General features: G+C 48.2%; 11 protein-coding genes across 11 annotated transcripts; 6 read left to right on the forward strand and 5 right to left on the reverse strand.

The window, feature by feature from the left end:
* Nucleotides 1-69: 69 nt before the first annotated feature.
* On the forward strand, nt 70-2148 carry FPRO_10548 (uncharacterized protein; the record flags this gene model as incomplete). The annotated part of the gene is made up of 1 exon (XM_031231523.1): nt 70-2148. One exon carries the CDS (start codon nt 70-72, stop codon nt 2146-2148), a length of 2079 nt encoding a protein of 692 aa, XP_031081551.1.
* A 183-nt stretch (nt 2149-2331) lies between these two features.
* FPRO_10549 (uncharacterized protein) lies at nt 2332-3764 on the reverse strand (the record flags this gene model as incomplete). Its single annotated transcript, XM_031231524.1, has 6 exons — nt 2332-2539; nt 2585-2830; nt 2876-2995; nt 3043-3124; nt 3170-3544; nt 3671-3764. 6 exons carry the CDS (start codon nt 3762-3764, stop codon nt 2332-2334), a joined length of 1125 nt encoding a protein of 374 aa, XP_031081552.1.
* A 2453-nt stretch (nt 3765-6217) lies between these two features.
* FPRO_10550 (uncharacterized protein) lies at nt 6218-6886 on the forward strand (the record flags this gene model as incomplete). The annotated part of the gene is made up of 1 exon (XM_031231525.1): nt 6218-6886. The coding sequence occupies one exon, from the start codon at nt 6218-6220 to the stop codon at nt 6884-6886; it is 669 nt and encodes a 222-aa protein (XP_031081553.1).
* Nucleotides 6887-7632: 746 nt separating this feature from the next.
* FPRO_10551 (uncharacterized protein) lies at nt 7633-9186 on the forward strand (the record flags this gene model as incomplete). The annotated part of the gene is made up of 3 exons (XM_031231526.1): nt 7633-7772; nt 7840-8413; nt 8461-9186. The coding sequence occupies 3 exons, from the start codon at nt 7633-7635 to the stop codon at nt 9184-9186; spliced, it is 1440 nt and encodes a 479-aa protein (XP_031081554.1).
* Nucleotides 9187-10422: 1236 nt separating this feature from the next.
* FPRO_10552 (uncharacterized protein) lies at nt 10423-12453 on the forward strand (the record flags this gene model as incomplete). Its single annotated transcript, XM_031231527.1, has 2 exons — nt 10423-10530; nt 10576-12453. The coding sequence occupies 2 exons, from the start codon at nt 10423-10425 to the stop codon at nt 12451-12453; spliced, it is 1986 nt and encodes a 661-aa protein (XP_031081555.1).
* A 149-nt stretch (nt 12454-12602) lies between these two features.
* FPRO_10553 (uncharacterized protein) lies at nt 12603-12956 on the reverse strand (the record flags this gene model as incomplete). The annotated part of the gene is made up of 1 exon (XM_031231529.1): nt 12603-12956. The coding sequence occupies one exon, from the start codon at nt 12954-12956 to the stop codon at nt 12603-12605; it is 354 nt and encodes a 117-aa protein (XP_031081556.1).
* Nucleotides 12957-13542: 586 nt separating this feature from the next.
* On the forward strand, nt 13543-14742 carry FPRO_10554 (uncharacterized protein; the record flags this gene model as incomplete). The annotated part of the gene is made up of 1 exon (XM_031231530.1): nt 13543-14742. The coding sequence occupies one exon, from the start codon at nt 13543-13545 to the stop codon at nt 14740-14742; it is 1200 nt and encodes a 399-aa protein (XP_031081557.1).
* A 292-nt stretch (nt 14743-15034) lies between these two features.
* Nucleotides 15035-16580, reverse strand: FPRO_10555 (uncharacterized protein; the record flags this gene model as incomplete). Its single annotated transcript, XM_031231531.1, has 3 exons — nt 15035-15506; nt 15558-16020; nt 16076-16580. The coding sequence occupies 3 exons, from the start codon at nt 16578-16580 to the stop codon at nt 15035-15037; spliced, it is 1440 nt and encodes a 479-aa protein (XP_031081558.1).
* A 1348-nt stretch (nt 16581-17928) lies between these two features.
* FPRO_10556 (uncharacterized protein) lies at nt 17929-18309 on the forward strand (the record flags this gene model as incomplete). Its single annotated transcript, XM_031231532.1, has 1 exon — nt 17929-18309. One exon carries the CDS (start codon nt 17929-17931, stop codon nt 18307-18309), a length of 381 nt encoding a protein of 126 aa, XP_031081559.1.
* Nucleotides 18310-19012: 703 nt separating this feature from the next.
* Nucleotides 19013-19740, reverse strand: FPRO_10557 (uncharacterized protein; the record flags this gene model as incomplete). Its single annotated transcript, XM_031231533.1, has 2 exons — nt 19013-19363; nt 19420-19740. The coding sequence occupies 2 exons, from the start codon at nt 19738-19740 to the stop codon at nt 19013-19015; spliced, it is 672 nt and encodes a 223-aa protein (XP_031081560.1).
* Nucleotides 19741-20961: 1221 nt separating this feature from the next.
* FPRO_10558 (uncharacterized protein) lies at nt 20962-22412 on the reverse strand (the record flags this gene model as incomplete). Its single annotated transcript, XM_031231534.1, has 4 exons — nt 20962-21280; nt 21329-21554; nt 21603-21918; nt 21969-22412. 4 exons carry the CDS (start codon nt 22410-22412, stop codon nt 20962-20964), a joined length of 1305 nt encoding a protein of 434 aa, XP_031081561.1.
* Nucleotides 22413-24763: the final 2351 nt, after the last annotated feature.

The following is a 24763-nucleotide window of genomic DNA, read 5'->3' on the forward strand; positions in this document are numbered from 1 at the left end:
CAACTGTTTTCTGCCCCTCCACTCAAGCAAGCTTCGCGAACTCATCACAACTAGCTTCGTTAAGATAATATGAAAAACGATAAGAAAACGAAGAAGGCTGCCCCTGCGGCGAGCCAAATCGCCGATCAGCGATTTGCCGACTTCGAGACCGATCCTCGATTCAGATTGCCCTCGAAGAAGCAGACAAAAACCACAATCGACAAGCGATTCTCGCGCATGCTCAAGGATGATGAGTTCACTACTACCGCCAAGGTCGATCGATATGGCCGAAAAGTAAAGTCCGATTCCAAGAAGAAGGCTCTGCAAAGGCTGTACCGCGAGGAGGATGAAGACGAAGACGAGGAGGAGGAGGAGGAGGGAGGGGAGGAAGAAGACATCGAGGTCGACGATGACGAAGTCGTTCAGCGAGAATTGCGAAAGGCGCACGAGAAATACGATCCTGCTCGAGGCGGTGGCTTCTCATCTTCTGAAGATGACTCTGAATCTGAGGAGGAAGAGTCCGACTCTGACGAAGAAGAAGGTGGCGCGCAAGTCGATACTGAAGGAGATATGCAGCGATTCCAAGACGAGCAAAACGACGTCGAGGCTGGAGAAGTGACGAATCGAATCGCCATTGTCAATCTTGACTGGGACCACGTTAAATCCACAGACCTCATGGCTCTCTTCAACAGTTTCCTTCCTGAGACTGGTGGCAAGATCGAAAAGATTTCAGTATACCCTAGCGAATTTGGCAAGGAGCGCATGCAGCAGGAAGAAGTTGAAGGACCTCCAAAGGAATTGTTCAAAAACTCCAAGAACGACTCGGACGATGATTCGGATGACAGCGATGAGGAAAGTGAGGATGGAGACGAGCGAATCAAGAAGAGTTTGCTCCAAGAGGGTGACGATCAGGACTTTGACAGCGATGCGCTGCGATCTTACCAGCTCGACCGCCTACGATACTACTATGCTGTCATGGTCTGCTCAAGCTCAGCGGTTGCGCAGAAGCTTTACGAATCTGTCGATGGACGAGAGTACCAGTCATCCTCCAACTTTCTCGACCTTCGATTCGTTCCCGACGATGTTACTTTCGATGACGAGCCCAGAGACGAGTGCGAAAAGGTTCCCGAGTCATACAAGCCTGTTGAGTTCGTCACAAACGCCCTTCAAAGCTCCAAGGTCAAGCTTACCTGGGACATGCATCCCGAGGAGGCTTCGCGCAAGGAGTCTATCAACCGCGCTTTTAGTGGTAGTCGCAACGAGATTGAAGAAAACGATCTCCGTGCATACTTGGCAAGCGACAGCGAAGATGACGACGTAGAGGAAGAAGAGGTCGTTGAAGAAAAGGCAGAGGACGAGCCCAAGCTTTCCAAGAAGGAGTTGGCACGTCGGAAAATGCGCGCTGCCTTGGGTCTATCTGAGGAACCTACCAAGTCTTCCAAGAACGCCCCCGTAGGCGACATGGAGATTACTTTCACCCCTGCTCTGTCAGAGAGCGCACCTAAGAAGACAGCTGAGGAAGAGACAACAATTGAGAAGTACATCCGAAAGGAAAAGGAGCGCAAGGAGAAGAAGCGCGAAGCTGCACGAGCTCGACGTGCTGGCCAGGACCCCGATGCCGAAGAGGAGGAAGAGGAGGTTGTTGAGGCTCCTGAGGGTGAGACAGAAGACCTTGGATTCGACGATCCCTTCTTCACTGCCGCCGAAGACCCCGCAGCATCATCCAAGACCTCCATCCGCAAAGCCGACCGTCTCAAGAAGCGAGAAGCCCGCGAAGCCGCCGAGGCCGAAAACAAAGCCCAGAAGAAACAGCTCGAGAAGGTCATGGCCGACGCGGATGCAGACCAAGCTGATCACTTGGACCACTTCGACATGAACGAGATCGTGCGCGCCGAGAAAGCCAAGAAGAAGAAGGGCAAGGCCAAGAAGAAGGCCCTCGCGAAAGAATCTCGCGGTGGTCTGCAGGAGGACTTTAGCATGGACGTTGACGATGATCGTTTCAAGGCTGTGTTTGAGAGTCACGAGTATGCTATTGATCCTTCGAATCCTAAGTTCAAGGCTACGGAGGGTATGCAGAAGTTGCTGGAGGAGGGTAGGAAGAAGAGAAGAAATGCTGAGGGAGGAGATGAGGAGCCTAGAAGTAAGAAGGCCAAGAAGGGACGGAGGTAATGCAATAGATTCTGTATATCTGGTTGTGTTGGAGTTGGGTTTAAAAAGTGGTATTTGATGGCATAAATCATGAAGCATATACTGTTCAGTTCCCCTCTTGCACCAACGCTTAAACATGATCCTCGATACATAATATTTCAACATTTCTCATCACGGTTCTGTAGATCCCATTATCAAGCCACTCTATGCATCCAATGGTTTCTGCCCACTCCAAAAATGCATCTTCCCATAAGCATGAACATTCGGATCCCTCATGGACTGTCTACACTCTGCAAAAAACACCTCCATCTCATCCTTACCCCAGCCCAGCTGCGGAAAATGCAAGTTCCCAATCGCCGGGAAGAACTCCTCACATGCAGTTCGATAATACATGCCCACCAACCTCATGACCCTGACACTATTAGCAACAGTACTCTCAGGAGGTGACGTGACTTACTTGTCTTTTGGCCATGTCCCATAAGGTAATTTAATGTAATTGTGTTTAATGTTTATAAATCCTGCTTCAGCGAGATATTGAGCTCCGAATACAGCGGCGTGTGCGTTCGTTTCGTAGAGGGCGAATGCTTGGACGATGATCTCCGTGAAGCGTTTAAGGGGCCAATCGTCGGGAATGCTATTGTCGTCTGTGTGGACTTGGCCGTCTACGTCTTGGAGTTCTACCCAGGCACCGGGTTTCATGTTTCTGGTATCATTAGAGGGATGTTGGGCGTAGAATGGGTGGACTTACGCATAAACCTGCTTGAGGAGGATTACGGGCGATTTGAGGATTGGGATCATGTTACGGAGATGAACAAAGTCAAAGTCATCGCCGTTGAGCCATTCGTCTTCGATGTCGTCCACATAAAATCTGTCCAGTTAGACTTGAGAATATGTGTATATTTGAGTATGACTTACTTGACGTTTGGAGGTACCCATGTCGGTTGTATTGGACTTAGATCCAATCCCAACACTTCAGCACTTGGATATTTCTCACCAACTAACGGCATTAGCATCATCTCTCTGGCTCAGTCTTTTCACATACTCTCAATAGCCCATATCCCCGTACCAGTCCCCAAATCCGCTATCCTCTGCGGATTCTCACCTATCGGCGCATAAAATAACCGTCCATCCGTAGCTTCCAACATCATCGCATGAAGCATATCTTCACGATTCTGCTCTGCCTCATCGTTCGGCAAGGGATATCGGCCATGGCGATAGCGGTGATACCGACGACCGTTTTGGTAGCTGTGTTCGAGAATACTGGAGCTTATGGATGTTGAGGAGGAGCGAAGACTTGAAGAATCGTCAGGATCAAAGTCGCTGGCGGAGAATTCACCGTCTTCGTCGCTGCCGCCGGCTTCGATTACTGCGTTGCCGTGTAAAAGGCCTTGGTTATCATCGGGGGATGGGTCTGTATCTGCAGTGGTATTAGCTGTCATACGATTATCTTGTGCGACTCATTGCATCTGTTTTCTGACTCTTTCAATTTCAACTCAACGTCCCCTTTCTACTCAATGCCCCAATGTAAATGTCACCCTCATACCTTGTTCATCATGCCCCGTCAGATCTGACTTTTCTTGTAATGGAGGACTACTCCTCGGACTCGCCCTTTTACCTTCTGTATCGTGAGCACCCATGTCTTTGCCGTTATTCTTCCAACTATCACAATGCGCCTCGATTCCTCGGGACAGCATCCACTATAAATACTCCCTCACTGGATGAGGGGGAGAGAACAAAAAACCACGAGAATATGCACAACCGGGTAAAACATCCAATGACAGACTACAAGAATGGCCTGTTTGGCTTCTTCTACTGCAAATGTGATAGGTTCCAAAAAGACAAGAGACAAGAGGGAAGAAGCCCCTTGATCATGATAAATTGCGTAACATGTCAACTTACACTGACGAAACAGGATAGACCTCCCGCGCGTAACTCATCTTTTGACTTGCCCGTTTACGCAGAAGCTGTACTGTAAAAGCATCCTTTGGAATTGTCTCTTTGGCGATTCTGACGTCCTCGGCGCTGCAAGGCTAGTGCCTGATCTGGACCCCTTGGCGTTGAGAACATGCCAGTCGACACGGCACGAGCGAGGTACTATTCACGGTTAGATTTGACTTCGGGGTTTGAGTTGATGTCCGAGGTTTTCGGATTCGAGTAATTTATGGAGATGGGTGAAATACTGGCGAGAGGGTTTGAAGCGAAGTGAGGAAATAGAGTTGGCGAGATCGGGGGATAGATCTGACGGGGAGAAGCGAGTGCTGGGGTATGAGTGCAGTTGCAGTATGGAGTACAGAGTATCTTAAGTCTAGGTAGCTTGGATATGACGGTGGAGGTCACTGGATTGGGTATTCATGTTGGTGTTTTCTTGTCATTTGCTGATATGTCACTACGGTTGGTTATAGTGCACGCGGTTGGCGATATTGCAGCATGGCTGAGACAGTTCAAAGATTGCACTTCAAGTGACATTTCACCATTCAGTTAAGAAATGGCAGGGATAACTGCATCCGAAATCCTGGGTCTGGACCAGCAAAAGGCGTAGTCGCAAGCTACCTAATTTTACGAAATTCCATCAAAGTGGTTAATCAAGCCAAGGCGTAAATAGACATTAATACCTACTAATGACTCTTTGAGTTGTTTGAATGGCGGGGTTACTTTGTCAACCTGACTCAAAACACAGACCTCTAATAAAACTCGATCTGTATCAAGGCCATTTCAGAACCGCCATCTGCATCAAACTATTTATGGACAATTCGCCAGCATGACCGTATTACAATGCCAGTGTTCCCCCTCCTCATATGCACTGCACATATGCATGCAGTGTACATTGCGCGTTTACGATAAAATATCAATGCATTGTGCTGCAAGTGTGTGCGAACGAGTGAAGCTCCTTGGTTGGCCGCTGTGTAAGATAGAGATAAGAGATCTGTCCGCGTGATGGTGAAAAAGGGTGGGATATCCCGCACTATCCGGTTCTCTAGCTGCCGTTTCCGTCTGATAATCACAACACCAAGTCAAAAGTCGCGATGCTAAGGCTTGACCGATCAAATGGAACTCTTTGAATGCAGTTAGAGCGGTGGACTTATGAGGCGAGGCTGTTGATCTGTTATGCACAAGACCTAAAGCAATATACGACAACACCATCGCAGTACAATTCAAGTTAAGAAAAACAACCATTTCCATGCCTACAGACACCGGGAGACTAGAGAAGGCTGGGGAAACACCTAGCTAATCCCTGTCGCGAGTCAGATAGATATACAGTAGCTCTGAGCTCTTCCCCGCTCAGAGGCGGGAGAGACGCGATGCATGCTAGCAACCCTCTTTGTATTAATGAGGGTGTGATCGAGGTCGCATCGAGAGAGGCTGATGTGCGACCCCTTGAAAGCGCCTGTCGAAGCAGAGGAACACGGGGGAGGTTTGCTCTGCAGTGGTTTGATCAGAAGCAGGTCAGAGTGGGATGATGATATCGTCTTATCTCCACCAGTTCATGGCTGGCCAGCACTCACTCAAATCACATCTAACATAATTTACAGAGTCATTTACAGTAGAAGAGAAGAGAAGAAGCAAAGTATACGACACATACAATGCACCATCCATGATTCATCGCCACTGAAGGACCCCTATTGCAGAACGATCATCCCCTCCCCAAACACCCAGCTTCATCATTCATCACTCATTCTTCTCTCACCGACTGTCGGAGCTAAAGTTCCCAAGGCTGCGTCGCATCGAGATCGTGATGGAGGGGAGCGGATTTGGATTTGGGGGTCATCACCCTCTAAAACGAAACGCCACTTTATCTGTGGGGAAACGCGTGAGCTTGATGGGATTTTTTTTGGTGCTAGGCATGGGTCTTACAAGACCTTGGAAGATAATATCTCGTTGCGTCTTGCGTCTTGTGTGTCATTATGGTATTCATATTACTCGTAGCTCTCCTCCCGTTTCTCCTAGGTCTTCCTGCTTTCTACTTTTTCATCGTCTTTTTAATACAAGTCCGTGATAATTTTGAGCTCGTTGACCCAAGTCCTCCAACGTCATCTAATATCTACTCCTACTGTGACGAGACGGCCTGAACCAAACCAAAATAATCAAGGCAATGCCGCCACATTCGAATTCTCCTCTACTTCCCATCTCCACGCCCACAGCCATCGCATCGCCATATGAGCAACCTCCTCCTCCTCCTCCTCCTGCTCCCACAGCAGCGAACCATGTTCAGCGCTTCGCCATCACGACTTTCTCTCTCGCCCGTTTCGCCCGCGGTGTCTCGCTGATAGCATACCCGCGCTTCGGCCTCTGGGCCCTCGACATCGCACCCGATGGTTCAGCGTATATGCTCGCCAGTCTAATCGGCATCCGCGATATTCTCCTCTCGGGTCTTTTGTACACGAGCGATACTACAAACGCTGCGACGGACTCGGCTGCTCGTCGCGAAGTGACTCGTGCGCTTGCGACGAATCTGTTCAGCGATGCGCTCGATGCGTTTGTGCTGATATTCTACGCTGCGTGGTCTGATGATTGGGGGAATCCGATCGCGGTTATTGTCATCTCTGCTGTCATGGCTATCTTTGAGCATCTGACGCTGTGGAGCTTGAGTGAGGAGGATTGGGCTGCGCATGAGTATGGCAGTCTGGGCGATGATAAGAAGGCGAGGATGAATGCTTGGCTAAGAGAGCTGGAACGATACGGACCTGAGGAGTATCGACCTGAACAATCTGTTGGGCCATCTTCGCGCGCATCGTTTAGACAGTATGGGGCTATTGTTTAGTTGTTGATGAGCTATGGGTCTGATGAAAAGTTACGTCTGTTGTGTCTGTTCTGCGTGGCGTTGATGGTTAGGTTGTTTGCATCTGGGGTCGTTTTCAAGATGGGTTGATCGTTTGGAGTTGGGAGGGCATGTTGCACGATGATGGATCATGGCGATGTTTTTTTTTTGCGATGCATCTGGTTATGCAGTTTATACCTTCAATGCCATTGCTTTTGAGTTTTGACGTTTATTGTTAGCGCTGGGGACAAGGCAGTGCGAATGTGCTTGGTCTGCGTTCTCGTATGCTAGAGGTGACGGTAGACCTATCATGCAGACTTTCAATATAAACGAGAACTCTTACTGTAAACCTTGTCATGCTTATCAGGGTCACTGTTCCCGAAACCTTCAAATCCTCTGTCTAGAACTCGGCAGATCGAGAAATGGCGTTAGAATCCATAAATCTCATACGAACAATCCCATGACATAAACTCAATTACACCTCTGCAACAAATCGGAGATGTATACATCACAACCCTTGCTATGGCGTGATATATCGCATCTGAGGCACAATCAAGGGTCTGGTCTGACAAACGTGCCGCATGTGGAGCATATCGGCCGCTAAAATCCTCCGACTCAACGACAAAAGGACGTTAAATCCTTTCTTTTTCTGTATTTCGCCTCCCTCACTTGTCGCATATACCAAATCTGTGTGTCTTGCGCTTCGTTTATGGTTACACTTGCGCTGTTTTCTGCATTGAGCTGTTACCATGTCTGTACCTCGTGTAAAACGTGTGGCGGTCATCGGCGCCGGGCCAGCGGGTGCTATTGCGGTTGATGCTCTGGCGCAAGAGAAGGCGTTTGATCTTATCAGGGTTTTTGAACGCCGTGAAGGACCTGGAGGTTGTTGGTGAGTTATGAGATGTCTAGTGAACTACTAAATTATATGGTGAGAGAACTGGATCTGACGATGAAAGGATTGGTGATACAACTCAACCTCCAACAATCTCAAATCTGGCAAAGCTCGCAGATCGTACAGCAGATGAGCAACTGTCCATCCCCGAGACTTTACCAACACTTCTTCCCAAGTCTACACAACCACGCCATGAGGAATCATCTCTGTATCCCTACCTAGAAACCAACGTGGACACATCCACCATGGAATACACACAGGAACCCATCCCCGAAATCCGCAGTGAGAGATCGATCGGGATGCACGGCCCCAACACACCCTTCCGGCACTGGAAAGTCATGCGTGACTACATCGCAGGCATCTTGCATCGTAATCACTACGAAGATCTCATCTCATACAACACCACTGTGGAACACGTTGAGAAGACCGGCGATGAGTGGAAAGTTGTGTTGAGAAAGGAGGGAAAGAAGCAGGATTACTGGTGGAGCGAGACCTTTGATGCTGTGGTTGTGGCGAGTGGTCATTATTGGGTGCCGTATATCCCAGCTGTCGAGGGCTTGGAGCAGTTTGAGAAGACGAGGCCGGGGAGTGTAGTGCACAGCAAGCACTTCCGAGGGCGAGACTCTTTTCACGACAAGGTGAGTTGCGTCACCTTGAGGCTGTGATTGTGCTAATTCGCGTGTAGAGAGTCGTTGTTGTGGGTGCTTCTGTCTCAGCGGCGGATATCGCAGTTGATCTCGTCGACACAGCCAAATCACCCATCCATTGTGTAACCATCGGCCACACCACAAACGTCTTCTTCGGCGACGTAGCATTCGACCACCCCAAGATCCAGCAACATCCATCCATCGCCAAAGTGGTCAACCGAACAGTGCACTTCATCGACGGAACCAGTGTTGCAGATGTAGACCACATCATCTTCGGCACAGGCTACAGCTGGACCCTCCCATTCCTGCCCTCCCTCCCCGTCCGCAACAACCGCGTACCAGGTCTGTACCAACACATCGTATGGCACAAAGACCCTACGCTTCTCTTCGTAGGTGCAGTAGGCGCCGGTCTCACGTTCAAGATCTTCGAGTGGCAAGCCGTCTACGCAGCTCGTATCCTCGCGGGCCGAGCGACTGTACCTTCGCAGGAGGAGATGCAGAAGTGGGAAGATGAGAGGATACAGACACACGGCGATGGACCAAAGTTCTCTGTTGTGTTTCCGGACTTTGAGGATTACTTTGAGGCGGTGAGGGAGCTCGCGGGAGAGGGTGAGCCAGGGGTGGGACGCAAGTTGCCCAAGTTTAGGAGAGAGTGGTTTAGAAATTTCATAGAGGGTACGGAGTTGAGGAAGGGTTTGTGGAGGAGGTGGAATGCGAAGGCCAAGGGGGATCTTGAACAGGATGGTGTGAAGGCGAGGTTGTGATAGATTTGTTGAGTTTTAGGCCAGATTTTGTGGTTTTTTTTTAGACCTAGAAGTAGAAATAGAGCAAGCAATGTAGAAACCGTACCAGTCAAAAAGCCATAAAACTGACTATTACGAACTATCAAGTTGGACATTTATGAAGATTGCGTACTGATGAGTTCAAGGTGCTGTAAGGTTTCACGCCTTATTGTCTTTTCTCCCTTTTTTTAAGTACCATTCGATGCGGGCTGTGGGTCTATATACTCCTGGAGAGTGAAAGGTCGAATAAAGGTTCTAGAAGACCACTATATAACATGTATTTCCAGGGGTAAACAGCTTAGTTTCAATGGATTGACGTCGGTGTCCGTAAAGCTTACCCCATCCCCGGATTTTCAGTGTGGAGCTCCCAGGGGATGTCATGAACTTGACATGCCGGCAATGAATTTCCATTTAGTAATAGCTTGCCACGATCGAGCCTCTCGAAACCTGGCGGATAGAGTTACACGAAACAGAGGACGAGGCGTTCATTAGTGAGCATGTGGTTTGGGTGTGCACCCCGCATCTTGCCGGAGATGGATAGTGAGCCTTGACTTCTGGAAGCTTTCTGGCATGAGCTTTGAGGATGTGAAAGTTTAGGTTCTGAGATGATAAGAAGCGTTGAGACGTTTCATATTATTGTTGTTATGGTATCTAAGCTTTGAGTGTTGAATTCTTATCGTAGCTGGGTATGATAAGCGAGTGCCGAGATGCGAGTTGGTGGAGTATCGGGATCGATGCTTGACTCCACCAAATGTCCACTTGAGCTCTAGAATGTGACCCAGGATATGGACGTATAGTTTCTGTTTCCACGTATAGCAGCATCTTACAATACATTTACCTTGATATAATACAAACTGTTCAACAGACAGCAAGTTCAGAATATCGCTCAGACGCACATGTCTCATCTCGGCTTCCAAAGCCTATCTCTCGACAGAAACCAATAGCTTCACCTCTTATCAGCGTTACGTCGTCACAGTGAACCCAAGAATTAGCGTCTATTAGCGGCTGATAGTGATGCACTTCCCCGCGTTTTTTTATCTCGTCCAATGGTCCAGGGCCTGGAGATACGTTGCCACGCCCAGGCCCCCCATGTCCCGTTCTCGAATCCCCATTAAGGACCAACACCTCCATGTTCTTGCGAGGACGATCTTCTCTCCTTTTTCATTTCATAGCTCCAACCTCTACTTTTTTTTTTCTACCGAGTGAGAGACATGCAAAATGCAGACGAAAACATCAACAAAGCCAAATTGCAGAAGAGCCTCAAAGACCAAGAATGGTCCTAATCCACGGTCTCGCTCGGGTTGTGTTACTTGCAAGGCTAAGCATGTAGGTTCACTCTGCTTGTTGTGATATCGCATACTGACTGTCCAGACAAAATGCGATGAGACAAGACCTGAGTGTCTGAGATGTATTCGAAAAGGTGTCAAATGCGGTGGTTACTGGAAAGAGTTTAAATGGTCCTTCAAACATCAACCAGGCGAGGTAAACTTCGAGTTCGCGGCCCCAACTTCGCCAACCTCTTCGCGAAGAAGTTCGACTATACAGCCCGAACCGTCATTCGTAGCGACACCTTCGGCGGTATTCGACATCCCACTAGAGCCACTTGCTCCAGCGCTGGCCGAGGAGTTGCCTATTGAGGATAACACTTCAATTCTGGGTGACGCGAGCTGGACTACGAGTTCTTGTACCGAGTCGGATATCTTTGCACGGTCGAATTCCATCGTTGAAGAGAACATAAGCGATATGACGGTTCAGAATGTCGAAATGACTTCTCAGGCTCTTACACCGACGAATGAATCTCAATATTTCGAGGGAACACCACTCACTGTCGGACTTATAACCGACACTTCATCCCTCCTCATCAGCAACTGGTTCGAGCAAGTCTGCACGTTATGGTCTGGTTTCGACTCAGACTTTAACCTCAATCGGAAACTCGCTCTCGAGCTATGCACGAGTTCTCAGTCTGTGTTTAGTTCACTACAGAGCATGTCTGCTGGCTTCTTGTCTACACGATTACCGCACATGAAGCAATCGGCCATGTATTTCCTGCAAGCAGCTACTGGATCAGTGCTTTCAGAAGCTGAAGAGATTATTCAGAACCCAGCTGCGGATAATATGCCCGCTGGCGCATTATTCTCGCTGTTTTGTCTGGGAACGACGGTGTGTTGGGTCGATGCGCGACAACTAGGCCTACCATTCTTCCGATCAGCTCGCAAGATCTTGAACCGCCTTAACCGACGTATTTCATCTCTCTCAGCAAAAGACCTGGAACTCTTATCATATTTCAACAGGAGTCTAACATACTGCGAAATGCTCCTTGCCGCAGTTCACCAAGACGATACAGCTCTCGACACCGACGATCCAGTCACAGGCCCTCAAACCGACTCCTCAATGCAACTAGCCGAGCGATACGTGGACAACTCACCGCACCCGTGGACTGGCATTTCCCCGCTCGCTTCTCAGCTCTTCGCACAAGCGATAAGGCTCTGCCGAAGCTTCCGACGCAATCTCAAACTGCCCAAAGAAACAGGACGGGATTTCCAGCGCGCTTTGGAGGAGATCCAAGAGGCGCAACGGTTGGAGGAGAAGCTCCTGGGGCTTGAGTTCCAGAATACCCTTTGTGTTGCTAACACGGGAGATTATCGCACGCCGTCGCTTCATCTTGCGCAGGTCGCTGAAGCTTATAAACTTGCTGCGTTATTGCAGCTGTATCAGACTTTCCCGGATCTGGTGGCTTTGCGATTACCGACTGATTCTGTCCATGCGAATAGTCGACATATTCCTTGGGAGGAGTGGATTATTCCGTTGAGTCTTCGCCTTGTTAATGTCTTGGAGCATATTCCGCCCAACTCTGGCACACGCTGTATCCAACCGTTGCTATACATCACCGCGAGTACTGGTCTTCGCTACGATACTACAACGATGCTCGACATTTCTACCTCTTCGTTCGATGCAGCCATCGGCTCGTCAAGCTTCCAGACAGATCCCTTCTCTATGGACATGCTGGGCACTTCACCGCCACCCGCCAACTTAATATCCCGCATGTCGCTCGATATTAGCAACGCTCGGCATTTCATCACCGGTCGGCTGAACATGTTGGAAAGCAGTTTACCGCCGAAACCGGTTATGATGGCGAAGGAGCTGATCAAGGCTATATGGGATGCGTATGATGGCGAAGCACCTGGGTCGGCTTCGGTGCATTGGGTGGACGTGATGGAGGATAACAACTTGAGATCAATGTTTGGGTAGGATTGTAAATGAAATTGTTTATTGGATCAATGTTTGGAGTTGATAGCGAGATATCACAGTATGAGTTCAACTTGGGTTATTGGCTTAATTGAGAGCTTCATATATGAAGTATTCTAATCTATCAGATCCCGCTTTCCAAGCCCTTCCATCTATAGATCGCCCATCTTTCGCGCACCAGTATAAAACGCCAACCCCGTATCCGGCGAAGAGAAAGTCAGCGTGGCGCCATTGGGGATATAAAACACATCCCCAGCCTTGGCCTCGACCTTTTGGCCCGTCGAGTCCTCAATGACAAAGTTGCCCTCGAGGATGATTTTGCACTCGTCGTACTTGTATGTGTATGTGAGAGGCTCGCCCTTGTTGACGCGGAAAAGGCCCATGGCCAGGGGCTTCTCAGCGCCCTCGGGCGTGGAGTGGATGTCGCCGATGAAGGTGTTTCCGCCTGAGAGAGGGGGGATCTCGAATTTGGATTGGGCTTGGGCGAAGTGTTTGAAGGAGGCCATTTTGATAGATCTTTTGGAGATTGACTTATTAAGGGTTTGTTTGAGTGAAGAGATGGAGTGTTTGAGATGGAAGTAGATTGCTTGATGCTAGATACAGACAATCGAGGAAAAGACCCTTTCATATACCCATCTCTCAAGCCTCATTCTTCCTCGAGATACTTACTTACTTGCTCTAGTTTCACACATAAGCGGCGAGGTTAACCATCACCAAAACATTCATTCCCTCTTTGGAGCAATGTTACCGGACTGTTTGCGGGGAATGATAAGATGGCGATAGCATGGTTTTTCCTATTTGGGTCAAGTTGCCCGGAGGTTCCAAGGTGGGTGGGGTTCTCGGGAGCGGAGGTCGCGGGGCGTGGAGCGTCCGTTTGGAGAAGCGATTTCCGGTTTGTAAAAGGATAGATACGTAACTTGTTTATATGGGGGGGGTGATAGTGGGATGGTGGGTTAAAATGAGTGGTATGGCTGCTAAGTGTGCTGATGAGGTTGTGTATATATGTGTTGACTTACACGGTTGTTCTACAGCAAAAGCACCTTCTATTGTACTTACTTACATCAAGGTAGTACTTCTCTTGTCCAGATCATCATGGACTTTTCATTATCCTCCTTCGGCCCGCACGAAGCCGTCATACTCCTCAGCATCATAACAAGCCTCGCCCTTCTCGGCTACAAGCTCAACGACATCATCCAAAGCCGCAAAAGCTTCCGCTACAAAAGCAAACTCCCTCCTGTATCATCAAACTACCAACCCAGCGACTACAAGACCCCCGTCCCAGAACCCTACCCCAACTGGTCCATCGAAAAGACCAAGCCCCTCCCCTACAGAGCATTCCGCTATGGCCCCAACTATCAAGTCACCATGGGTCTGCGCACATGTCCCGTAGAGGAGTGGATTGAGCTGGATAATCACTATCCGAAATACCACGCTGATAAAGCTGCGAGGATCAAGGAGAGAGGGACCAAGTGTGTTGATACGCACCCTGATGCGTATCCTGCTGCTATTGAGCTTCTGCAGGAGTTGGCTGATTACCTCCCTGCGAGATATCCAAGTCTTTTTGAACGGACAGCTGTTGGGATCAAGAACAAATGGTCAGGCGAAGACTTTAACATTGTTGAGCGCCCACTAGCTGAGGACCCTATGGCCATCTGCTCGCGTCTCATCCAAGACGATCTCGCGATCATGATCGAACGTCCCGATGGTCAATACTATCTCCTCGCCGGTGCTATTCTCCTCGCTGGTTTCTGGCGTCTTTCAGACAAATACGGCATGTCCCTCTCCGACATCCACACATCAGGCGACGTCCCCCATTTCAAGGAAAAGCTCGAGACCGGAATGTGCAAGTTCTTCAAGCGCCTTCGCCCAGAAACAGTCTACAACCGCAACAACTACTTCATCCAAGTCGACGAAAGTCTAGCCTGGAGCTGGAGTATCGGCAACGAAGACGCACCCTCTGTGAGCTGGAGCACCGCTGAGAAGGATAGAGCTGTTGAGCACCACATGTTTCGATCTGAGCGACAGTCTCTTCGTCGGTTACCAAAGACTGGAGGTGTGGTTTTTACCATTCGTACGTATTTTCACCCTGTGACGGAGATTGCGCAGGAGGATTACGTTCCGGGGAGGTTGGCGAGTGCGGTGAGGAGTTGGGATGACAAGGTTGCGAACTATAAGGGTAAGCAGAAGTATGGTGAGGTGCTGTTAGAGTATCTTGATAGAGAGCATGAGAAGCAGTTGGCGAGGGGGTTGGATGTCGAGAAGGAGGGTGAGATTAGGAAATACCCTTGGTAGATGGTCATTCCTGAGTTGATAGAGCAATCTTATGTCTGTTACGCATTGTTTTGATAGATGGAAGAGCCAAAAATGAAGCTTTTATTTCAGCTCTTACAGTCAAGATTCCCACAGTGAAGTCAAACACTCATTGCTGACACCAGACCCGGCCTTCTGAGACAGTCCCTATCGTCCAACTATGTGACATCAACTTGTAGAATGAAGCCATCACGATATACCGAGCTCATAGAATACCATTGTGCCAGAAATAAGTTGAATTCGCTTCATAACATATCCATATCTACTGCTTCACTCAATTGACAGTCCACTTCCTCTCCCATCCAGGGAAGAACGGATTCTCCGCCAATGTAGTAACCTCCCAATCCTGAGGGATCAACCCCTTCTCAATCTGCTCCCTCTCCCATTTCCTCAGCGTCGGCTTCGTAATATGCTCAACATGCCACGTTCCCTTATACTTCATAATGTTCTCCTTCCCCTCATTCAACACCTTCAAGACCAAAGAGGGAACGTACGGCTCATCTCTAAACTCAGTCATTGGTGTGAATAAGGCCTTGAAGTTGAAGACGATAGCGCCTGAAAGAGGTAGACGACGTAGGGTCTGCCAGTCAACTCGAAGAGAAATGTCTTCCTCCGTAAGAGACGTGTTTTGAACTTCTCGAATCTTGAACTCGGGGTCTTCGGCGGGGATGAAGAGCGGCTGACCGACTTCGAGCCCCCAGGATCCGCGCTGGATGGGGCTGTTGGTGGGCATTTTAGTGAAGAATCTGCCATTCCATTAGTAACGTATCACTATGTCAGGGTTCAAGTTGACGTACCGGTCCATGCTAAACTCCATCTTTTCCTTGTAATCAGGCACTGGGGCATGTATCTCGGGCAATCCCAGTCCAATCTTCTCACTCAGCTTCCACCCAACAGAGGAACAAATCACACCGGCTCTGAAGCAATACCGTCCTGTCGCAGGATCTCGTAATGTGAGTGCGAAATCCTCAGGGACGTGATTGAGAAGGAAGAGCAGAGGCTCGGTCTGATCAAGATCTTCCTTGACTGCCAGAATGTGGTTGACAAAGACTTTACCATGGAGTTCAAATGCTTGAGGATATCGCGCGCAAAGGAATTGAATGACCATCTCCATAAGCTCTTTACATGCTAACTCTGAGCCGGGTAAGGCCTGGAGGACATCTTTGCCGTGCTTTGCGTAAAGGGCTTGTCGCTGGGCGACGCGTTCACGATATGTGTTCTCTATCTCTAGCCAGAAATCTGGGTCCATCTTCTTCAGCGCTTTAACTGGTGTTAGCCTTTCGTCGCTGTATTGAGGCGATGGGGTAGCACTTACACATGGTCTGGTGATAGGCCCACCGGAATGGGCGATATGGTCTCGGCATTGCCTTGTCGACATTGAAGCTCTTTAATGGCTCTGGTAGAGGAACACCAGACAGCTTTGCATAGTCAGGGAAGTCTCCAAGTCGTCGGATCTCTCCAACGCTGAAGCTGGTGAAGTTGAATGTGCTGGGATTGGCATGACGATAGTCCTCGTCCAACCTCAGAAGAGGCTTTGATGCCACACACAGGTCAACATCGCCAGAGCCAAAGTCAGGCGATATCTCAGGCAGAGCGTGTCTTTGCGATGGAGGGTAAACAGTAGTATAGTCCACTGGAGCAGTCTTCTTTACAGGTTCTGGTGGGGGAGATGATGGATACGCATATCGATTGAGAGCCTTTCGCTTGTACACAAGAGCATGAGCCAAGAGGCCCAAACACACACAAGCAGTGGCACAAAACGATACAACAAGTACAGTATGAACCGTATAAGGATGAAGACTCTCCGAAAAGATAAGCATGATGAAAGACGTATCCTTCACAGACAGACAAACAATGGTATAGAGTAATTAGTTACAGAGTCACAATCATCTACACAGCAGCCTTCTTTTTCTTTATGCCATACCTTGCTTCTACGTCAAGCATATCGTCAAGATAAACGCCAGCGAAACCCAGATCTGGTTACATTTCGAGGACCGCCTGCGGGTTAACATAACCCTTTTGGGATGGTCGAATGAGAGCGTCAAAACGCGGGGTACAGTAGCGTTATCGCGAGAGAGGGTGACGTAGATAGTCCCGAGATAGGGGACGTATCTATGACACGGATGGGGAAATGCTTTACGGCCGTGGTGGGTGGGGTTGGGCTTCTTATCGTGGCGTTGTTGATGTTGATGTTGGTCAGATGATGGCTTTGTATGCTTCTGTAGATGGGCAAACACTCCGACACCTGCACTGGATATACATGTCCAGGTCACTTGTATAATTCCGCATTGTATATCCTATAATTCCATAGCGGAAAATGTTTTGGTGTTAGTCTGACCTTGTGACTGGGCTTGGGCAAGTGTTGGCTAGCCATTCACATCCATCCCTTGATCAGATATTGACACCAATCAGTAGTAGACTTGTATACAAGCTGCCCGGTCCTCCACAAGGGGTAATTTATTCTTAGCTTGAGCTAGAATGATGAAAATCCAGTAAGATCAACTGAGTGTATAGTTGTCATGTCTACAGGTCCAAGGATGGAAGCGTCTAGGCCTGTAAGTTGATGGAATATTCTACTCAACCCATCTTGCACGGAGCACTCCACCCGTCTCATGGTTCATAAGAAAGGTCTGTTACTATGGTTTATTCCGTCTAAAATCCGCAGCATTGTTGTACAGTGGACTTTGAGGGAGCTTTCTGAAGCATAACATAATGGTCAATGATTTACATATCTATATTGATAATTCACTCACCATAACTGATCTACCGTAGTTCATCTTCAATATATAGTGTCCGAATGAATATAATTTGATAATTAATCAATTCTTGACTTGTTCTACTCGTCTTGCATAATATAGTCAAATATGAACAACTTCCGTAGCACACTCTGAAAGGCCACCAACGGTTGTCCAACGCGTGTTGAAGCATTGGTTTCTACAAATGATTAACATCAGAAATAATTGCCCCTATTTTTATATAACAGTTCCAAATAGCAGCGCAGGTTACCATAACATGAATCGGAGATACAGTTAATACACCGCGACGGGGATAGTGCTTATGTCCGCACGTCATGGAGTGATATAGGGTTCTGACATTCATATCCAATCTTACGTGTTCCTCAACCTCATCTTCCCTCCTACAACATCACAAACCCCAGAAATCTTCATCATGTGGGACACTTTCTTGTACCGCGGCGCCATCGTCATCTCCGCCATCCCCGGCCTCATCGGCATCAACTCAATGTTCCGACCAGAAGCCACCCTTAAGATCGTCAAATTCCCCATTCCGGCCGATCCTCAGAGCCGAAAGACCTGCCTATCCCTCGCACGTCTACAAGGCGCACGCAATATCGTCATCTCTTACCTTTTCATCAACAACGCCTTGACTGGAGATAAGAAGCTCATGGGGATGGGATTGCTTGGGGCCCTTTTCATGCTGACGACTGATGGGTTCGTGAGCAAGTCGCTTATTGGGGGGAATGAGTGGTTTCATTGGGGATATATTCCCGTTTTTGTTGCTTTTATTGGTGGCTTACTGTATTCTGAGTGAGAGATTGTTGGTGCATGGTTAGCAGTAGATGGTGGCGGGCTTCTGGCCTGAAATCTCATGTTCCATCGATCCTTGAAGAAGCGATCCACGTCTCGGATGGAGATGTTATGTCTTTTCCCGCCTCATCTTGTTAACAGAGCTTGAAAGGATTAAACTAGGGTTGGAACTTTCAAGGAAGCTTTGGTTATATTGCTATTTGAAATAAAACTTTTGGTATCTGGCACTTGATGATTTATCTATAGCCCAAGCACTTCTGCTTAGCTGAGTCAGATAATTCAATCCATAAACTCATCCGTCTTCGTTCTTTGATGTTGAACAATGTGGTTGTTAACCGTTCTTTTATATCAACTTTTGGGACCCTTTATACTGCCTGGTCTTTTGATAGAATACTATCTCACAATAAGAACTATTTCCAGTCGGAAGGCTATAGGTATTTAGATTCGATTCCAGTATACTATTGTAAAGAAAGTTTATTCCTCACCAGAATATCCTCATGAGACCACTACTTACGACGTCAACATACCACAGAGGCTTGACCATCTAATCAATCACCAGGACCTGCCATGGTATCAACTGTTGGGAGAAAGTAGAAGATCTCTGTGTTGCACTTAGATGACTGTCCCCTAGAAACTCCACCACTGTATTTCAATACCATGACTCCATAACCATATACTTGAGAAAGAGAACAACTTTACAACAGTTTCTAGCTTTGAGATTGAATCTCTACCAGCAATAGCTCCAAATCGAAGAACTCCTCCTCATCCTCTGATGATAAACCTTCTGAAGACGGCAACGGCAACTCCAGAGATGGGCTCAAGTACACTGGCGTCAAGTCAAGTTCTGAGGCAAGTGTCTTATCCAGACAGACTGTCGTCCACCATAGTCGAAGCATGTGCTCTTTGGTGATTTGTTGGCTTTCACTGTCTTGCCGTTTCGAAATCCTGGGTTTGTATGTTTCTGGGTCGTCAAGTTGGAGTAGCCTTGCTAGCGCTATGCTCTGGCTGATGTAGATAATAGCTGACTTTGGGCGATTTGTAAAATGGCAGTAATAAGCCTATGCAACGGTCAGCTACTTCTCATGCCTCCTCTGAAACAGAAGCTTTAGCTTACCATGAGATTTAGTGTTTCAAGGTCCTCCAATGTTAAAGTCTCGGAGATAGTTAATAAAGGCACAGCTTGTCCAAAAAGATCTAATGGAGCTGAAGGTTGATTGAAATGCCATGGGTCATTAGTCTCTTCAGACTCTTGTTTTGGTTCCTCCTCCAGAGCTTGACCCAGAGCCAAAACCAGGGACAGTTGGCAGAACCAATTTCTGTCGTCGACGTGACTTGTAGGCTGGGAGTATGTCTGCCGTATCCGATCTCTAAATCGTTGACGGAGAAACCAATGATATTCACCGTTTGCTGCTTCGAAGATACGTAGAAGATGCATAGCTTGCTTTTCTGACGGAAGCTTTACTAACATCTGAGACCCTAAGAGGATCTGAATCAGTATATTTTCTGTTTTGGTGAGTTTTCATCTGTTCCACTCACCTCCAGCCTCGGATTTCAGACGAAAAGGAACTAATTCACCGGCTTCACCCACTTGTAGCTGCTGACATGATTCAGTCTGTATGTATGGGTGTAGTAAGGCAGAAATGTTTGTCAACTTCTGTATAAAGACTTCTGCTGGACACAAATCCTTTAAGTGACTGGTGTCACTCGTAGGAGACAGTTGGCCTGCATCGAAGAGTGTCGTTGAATCGTCTGTTCCAGTCAAAAAGCTGAACTGACTATTGATGTTGGCTTTTTCCTCGACATCACGAAGATAACTCTCTGGCACCGTGATGAATTTGTCTTTCTTTGGATATACACATTCTCTATTTCGTTGAATGCACCGGTGACATGGAATATCTACATACGATCAACAATAGCCTTGAAAGGACTAATTGAAATACGCACCTCCATTGCATTTTAGCTTTTGAGAATGGCATGCCGTGCAGGCCACGAACTTGCGACCCTGGAATTTGCCCATGTTTGCCTAGTGCGGTGTGATAAGTACCGAGATGCTGGATAATGACGAGTCACATATGTGATACTCCACTAGGAAATCTTAGAGTTTCACAGCAGAGCCACTAAACAATGGTATAAATAATAAACAAATCGGTGTTTACTCAGAGGAATAAAAAGCAAAACTGAGACTATTTGCGGCTTTATACGAAAAACAACTCAATGACTACCTAGCAAATGACCAATGGGTCAAGATTAGTACCCTATAGGTACTCAACTACTGGAAGGCCCAACTCTGACGCCGCAGTGATACCGACGGGCGGGCATTCACGGCATTGGACTGCATTCTCGTCCGTCTAAAACGGGAAATAAACTTCCAGTCCTTCAATTAATAACTCAAACATCGCCACGGACAAGATGAAGTGAGAAAACAGGGCCGCCAGAGAAAACAACGCTAAATCTCAAGATAGTTCAAACTTTAGCGTTCCCACGCAGATCCATACGAGCGGATCTCCCTCACTAACTGACTAACTAAGTAGCTAGTGCATTGTCATGTGATGATTTCTATTCCCTGTCTAGGCCTACATTGGCGGATCTATTTTGATGAAAGATTTCCAGTCGTGAGATGTGAGTAAACTAAAATATCCACTACATCTACACCCCACTAGAGACGACTACGGCTCCACGTCCAAGGCAGCTTTCCCTCCGCTGGAGCGTTTCTCCCCTTCCAGCCCGTCAACTCGTTCAAGTCTCTGCGGGGAAAGGGATGAGGATCTTGGAAATCATCGGGCTTCTTTCCGAATTTCCAGCTCCAGAGATTCTTGAGGCCCGAATCAAGAGAATCCTCTAGGAGGTCGACTACGTACTTTCCAATGATTGGGAGAAACTTGAAGCCGTGGTTTGAACCGGCTGTTGCTATGTAGAGGTTACTTGTGTCAGGATAAGGGCAGATGCGGAAGTTGAGATCTGAGGCCATGCCGTCCCTGGTAGAGCTGTTAGGTATAAGTGGCTTGATAAGGAGGATTGCTTACCAGCATTGACGGGTGTGGACAAAGGGTCGATCTGCGAGCTCAGGGATCATCTCTCGAACAAACTTTCGAATCTCGACTTCGAGCTCCTTGGGGCATCCATCGAAAGGATAGTCGCCCACTGAATGCAAGACTGAGGCGCCAGAGTGCACATGGTTGAAATAGTTGGTCACAAGCCGAACACTGCATAGCTTAATGAGGCCATTCTCATCAGGAGGAAAGATGATGCCTATCCACTATCAGCACTCCAATCATCGCAAATTTCAGTGTCACATACCCTGCTCAAAGTCGTCAATGATGGGAATGTCCTTGTACTTTTCAATCTCGTGTGGCTCCAGCTTCATCACACAGATTACCGAAGTCTCCGCTCTGACATCAGTTCTCGCTCCCTCGACAAGAGCCGGGAGACCTGCTCCAGCTGCAACAATGACCTTATCGGCGCGATGAATCTCCCCGTTAGCGGCAACGGCACCCTTGCAGTTTCCGTCCTCGTATAGGAGCTCCTTGATCTGGCCTGCATGGCCGGTGATGTACTTTGCGCCATTCTTCTCTGCAGCTTTGGCCATGCGGAGAAGGGCTTGGCCTGAGGGGACCTAGAGCAAGTCAGTGTCGAGAATCGATAGATATGGAGTGTTGATGATACCCAACCAGCCTGAGGACTGTACAGATTAGTCCAGCCCGGAAACTCCCCAGTCAGAGCAGGCCACTTCTCTCTGATCCTCTCAACATCCAGATACTCCACTCCCTGTCTCCCCTTCTTCTCGGCCAAATCCTTAGCGTTCTCCAACCACTGATTCGTCTCCTCATGACCCCCCATGATCCATCCCGACTCGCGATACAGACCCTTGAAGAGAGAGTCTGGATCTTTCCACACGTCAAGGGTCTCGAGGCCGAGCTGAGCGTAGTACGGGTTGGGATAGTCTGCACGGATAACCTTGTTCAGGTCAGTGCCGGCTGAGTCGCGAGACGGGGCCTCGAAACGATCGACCACTGTGACGGTGGTGTAGCCGCGTTGGATGAGATGGTATGCGGTGGAGGTTCCAAAGACACCTCCGCCGATGATGAGAACAGATGGTTTACTACTCATGGTGCGACAACTTGGAGAATAGATGATGTGAGATTCTAGTTGATGATATCTTTTTAGTTGTCTTCTACGAGACACAGCTGAATATTTATAGCCTTGAGCTGCGAGGCTGCGATGATTTGCTTGACCTTTAGCGAGTTTCCATGATTCCCTATCAATCCCGTCTGGTAGCCTAAGTAAGGGAAAAAAATCTCTGGTCTTGTTTTCTCATTCCTCCGCACTCCCCCGCAAACAATAAAGTTTGCGGTATCTCCAAACGCCCCCTCCGAGAGATAACATTATGTAGGTACCTGTACTCTCAGCCTTAGCGTACCGCCAATTATTAGGTCATCGGACCACCGAGCGCTAGACGCCGAGGTCCAGAACGATCATCTCTTTGACGTACGTCGCCGGTCGGGTGTTGCTCGAAAAAGAAGAACCCCACCGACATGGATCTCCGGCACAGGCTGCATTAGTGGCCGAAGTGACACTAACTTACACGCATTAGTTTAATTTGCAAGGAGTGGAGGGTTGCGATGATGGAAGTGTCTTTGGTAATGTTGTGTATGATTCGTAAGGAATACTTTATGAGTTTAGTGGCCTTGACCAGGGGGGGTTTTGGGGCCCAGATGATGCGGTAAATGGTTGGCGATTGTCTCGGTTGTTGAGATTGAGTAGATGTCATCTCTTTTCTGGGGACAAGAGAGTGGAGGGGACAGTCTATGATTGGCTGATTGGCTGATTGTCATGATGTTTCCTATGTTGCGCGGATATCAGATGAAAAGATATCACATTCGGTCAGATCCCGTGGCAAATTTAAGATGCAGGGTCTTTTCTTGCAGCCAACTTCTTTCGTCATTTGGCGAGGGTTTGCTCACAAGACCAAAGGAAAGACATCAAGGTTCATAGACAACAAAGAGAAGTTGCTGAGAAAACATCTGCTTATGCTCAAGTCGTTGGACAACTGCGACTGTGGCCGTGACCGTGACTGTGTAACTACAAACACGAGATGGGATTGCTCACAAACAGTCTGAGATGACCTAATGTAAGCACCGCTTAGGCAAACCGATATCTAACCGCCCAAGCTGTCAGAACCGGGACTAAACATCCGCTGTCACTTGTTGTCTCTTCAGCCTCCCCTCCCCTCCCCTCCCCTCCCAAAAAGAAAAGTGACCTGTCCTATTCCCAACAGCCGCGTTCCAGACTCCCCCCTCAAAACAACGTGGCAACCGGGAGTCACCAGGTACAAGATGACGTAGCAAAAAGCACGTTTAACCGTGGATTATCGTAGCATGCGTCAGAAAATCTGATCTGACTTTTTTTTCTTTTGCAAGGGTAGGCTATCACGGGTCCCCGCCCTTACTTTTCTCACCGGAGTGGAAACACGGTCTGTACGACCCCAAGGCCCAGAGCAAGGTTGTTTTGTTATGTGCCGAAATCGTGTGGGTGTTTGTTGATCCCTAAGCAAGATTGACGTTTTGTATGCTGAGTAGGGTCGTATCTTGGGAGAGAACCCTTGCTTGGGAGGATGGAATGACTCTTGAAACTTGGCGGAAAGTGTGCTGACGGTTTGAGACATGATTCGTGAAATCACATTTTATGGGTGATATCACGTTTTTCTATTCGGTGACAGGTGATGGAAGTGATTGAGATAACTATTGTGATCCAATGCCAAATGATAGCGGTTCGCAGAGTACAAAGCAGGGAGACAACACCCCTAAAGTCAAGCAACTGACTGACATGCCCTACAGGCTGACTACAGGCTACCTACACCAAAAGCATTCTGAAACCGTAAACTAACATTTAGGATCTGCACGACATGCAATTAATTTGCTTCTCCCGAGAAGCATTCCTCAGAAATCAACCTTCGATAACGATTCCATTTCTTCTCGTATCGCCCTCCCTGTCAGTGTCAGTGTCAAGCCTGTCCTGCCCTGTCCTGTCACTGTTATCTCTTTACTTTTTCTGTACCTCTGTAGGTGTGGATGCACAGGGACCCAAGCCTGTCCATTCGGCGTATTTTCCCCTCTCTCAATGGATACCGAACCATTGTTTCGGGTGCATTAGCGCCAATGTCTCTCTTTTTTATCCCGCTCTCTCCCTTTGTTCACCGCATATTTTAATTTGCTTTCCTTTGTGTAACCCCAAACCTGACTTGACTTTCCCGTAGCCCGGATACCTCTGCCGGTAAAACATATCTGTCAGATCATTTTTTTTTCTTCTAGCCCTTCTTTTTGTTTCGGACTTGGCCGATGCGGGAAGAGACAAGTTGGGGGGGGGGGGGGTGGGGGGGGGGGAAGGGTAGTTCTACTGCGCGTATTACTACTGACTGTACTTCCTACTCTTCTCTCCGTCGTCAACTATCGTGCGATATA

The sequence above is a fragment of the Fusarium proliferatum genome (genome assembly GCF_900067095.1).
Source record: "Fusarium proliferatum ET1 genome assembly, contig: FPRO_scaffold005, whole genome shotgun sequence".
In the NCBI taxonomy this organism is placed as follows: Eukaryota; Fungi; Ascomycota; class Sordariomycetes; order Hypocreales; family Nectriaceae; genus Fusarium; species Fusarium proliferatum.